Source organism: Coffea arabica, chromosome 5e (genome assembly GCF_036785885.1).
Source record: "Coffea arabica cultivar ET-39 chromosome 5e, Coffea Arabica ET-39 HiFi, whole genome shotgun sequence".
NCBI classification, from domain to species: domain Eukaryota; kingdom Viridiplantae; phylum Streptophyta; class Magnoliopsida; order Gentianales; family Rubiaceae; genus Coffea; species Coffea arabica.
Window position 1 is genome coordinate 3978713 of NC_092318.1, and position 2670 is coordinate 3981382.

Sequence of the window (2670 nt, forward strand, 5' to 3'; positions counted from 1 at the left end):
AAAAACTGTTTAGGTTCTCATGTTTTATTACCAAATCTCAAATCTCGCACATTTGTTAATAACAAAAAATGAAAAAATTAATTTTTTTATATACTAACAATATATACACTGTCAAGTTTGAATGATTGACAATTTATTTTAATTTGAATTTGAAATCTCAAATTTTACATATGGTGCATTCAAGTATGTCAATATATGAAAAATTAATTTAAAATTAAAATATTTAAAGAACATAATCCGTAATCAACTTCGTAAAAATCATTTGTCATCTTCCCTTCCACTTTTCTATTCAACATTCTAATAGTGTCAGTTGCTCATTCACTAAAAATAGGAAAAGCGCCTTGTTGGGATACTCACGTTTTAATATCAAATCTCTCAAATATCTTAGTAATCTTATCTTTTTTTTCATAATAATAAAAAAGGAATGCATGACAGGGTTATAAAAGTAAGAGATTCTACGGTTCCTTTTGACTATCATATCCTCAAGTCAAATTTACAGTTGAATAAGTGTTATTGAACAATTATTTTAGTGGAGAGATACAAGTTAAAGGAATTTTACCCTAAAGACCGCTGAATTTTCCTATAAAAGAAAGGGCTTGACATTGTGGTAACATAGGCCTGAAAAAACCTAGAGACAGATCTGCTCTAAATGGCTATCATTATTCAATCATATCTTGAAACTCTTCCAATGCTATTATTGTGTTTTGTTATTCTTCTTTATTACTACTACAATCTCACTCAGAGATGGAAAAGAAGCTCGCTGCCCACAACCTGGCCAGTTGTCGGTATGCTGCCAGCACTTCTTCAAAACTCTTACAGGCTACATGATTATGGAACAGAAGTTCTCAAAGAAAGTGGTGGCACATTCCAGTTCAAAGGCCCGTGGTTTGCCAACATGGACATGGTCATCACCTGTGACCCGGCCAATGTCCATTACATTCTCACCAAAAACTTCTCAAACTACCCAAAGGGTCCTGATTTCAGAAAAATATTCGATGTTCTGGGAGATGGGATTTTCAATGCTGATTCTGAGTTATGGGAAGCTCACAGGAAAATAACTTTGTCAGTTATGCGCCATCCCAATTTCCAGAAACTTTTGGAGACAACCCTTCGGGACAAGCTTGAAGAAGGGCTCTTCCCAATTTTAGAAACCTGTGCAAAAACAGGATCCCAGCTTGATTTGCAAGAAATTTTCCAGAGGTTTACTTTTGATAATATATCAAAAGTGTTACTCGACCATGATCCGGGCAGCTTATCCATGGATTTACCATACATCCCATGTGAAAAGGCATTTAGTGACACCGCAAAAGCCCTTTTACACAGGCACTTATTGCCAGAAAGCTGCTGGAAGCTCCAGAAATGGCTTGGAATAGGCCACGAGAAGAAGCTAGGCAGAGCAGCTGATGCTTTTGAGCAATTCATCTGCCCTTGTATATCGCTGAAGCAGGAAAAAAGGAACAAAACAACGGAGGAAACAGGATTTGATGGACTATCAGCTTTCATGGAGGCTTACAAGGGAATAAATACTAGACAAGATGCAAAGCTGTTCATGAAAGACATCATGCTGAATTTGATTTTTGCAGGTAGAGACTCCACGAGTACAGCTCTCTCTTGGCTTTTCTGGCTCATCGCCAGAAATCCTCAGGTGGAGGACAAGATTCGTGAAGAGATTGCAACTAAATTGGACGCCAAACAAGGTCAAAACCTGAGCCTTTTCATCAATGTCCAAGAATCCCATAAACTCATTTACCTCCATGGTGCTGTGTGTGAAGCTCTCCGGTTATATCCATCCGTGGCTTTAGAGCACAAAGCTCCAGCCAAGGCCGACACTCTTCCAAGTGGTCTACGAATCGATGCAAATACCAAACTGGTTCTTTCCTTCTACTCAATGGGACGGATGGAGTCCATATGGGGTGATGATTGCTTGGAGTTCAGGCCTGAAAGGTGGATATCCGAGCATGGAAGTATTAAACACGAACCATCCTTCAAGTTCCCTGCATTTCTTGCTGGACCAAGGACTTGTGTAGGCAAGGAAATGGCCATGATCCAGATGAAAATGGTGGCAGCCTCCATCGTCTATAATTACCATATCCAAGTGGCGGAAGGCCATCCCATTTCCCCTAGTGATTCTGTTATTATCCAAATGAAGCACGGTTTCATGGTCAGGCCCTTTAAAAGAAATTAATGAATGTAGCCTTGTTATATATGATAATATTGTACTAGAATAAAAAGGATGAAGTATATTCAATCCAATCATTTACTTATTTATTCTATTTTTAGTATATAACGTATTATGGAACATAATGTTTAAATATGCAGTGCTAAATTTTTCTCATGCTTTGAAATGATTCACAATTTGATTAGATGTATTTCACAAGTATGGATTTCTTGTTTGAGAACAGTTGATTTTTTTTTTTTTTTTAAAGATAGGAAAATGTTCATTTGTAGTTAAATTTGTTAATTATCCCTTACTGACAAGTTTATAGATTAAAGAATTTCGTTTAAGAAAAAACGAAAATTGATGCCCATTATATGCATTGTGTGAAGCATCGTTAAATTGGTGGTGTTCCTAATTGGTGCTGTGATTTTTTTATTTTTTTTTATTTTTTGCTGACGGAGTGGGTGTCCGGGTCAAGTCCTTAAAGGCGGCCCGACTAATCCCACTTCGGC

General features: G+C 37.2%; 1 protein-coding gene across 1 annotated transcript; it reads left to right on the forward strand.

The window, feature by feature from the left end:
• Positions 1-629: 629 nt before the first annotated feature.
• LOC113722650 (alkane hydroxylase MAH1-like) lies at positions 630-2273 on the forward strand. Its single transcript, XM_072048312.1, has one exon. The coding sequence runs from the start codon at positions 650-652 to the stop codon at positions 2183-2185; it is 1536 nt and encodes a 511-aa protein (XP_071904413.1). The 5' UTR covers positions 630-649; the 3' UTR covers positions 2186-2273.
• Positions 2274-2670: the final 397 nt, after the last annotated feature.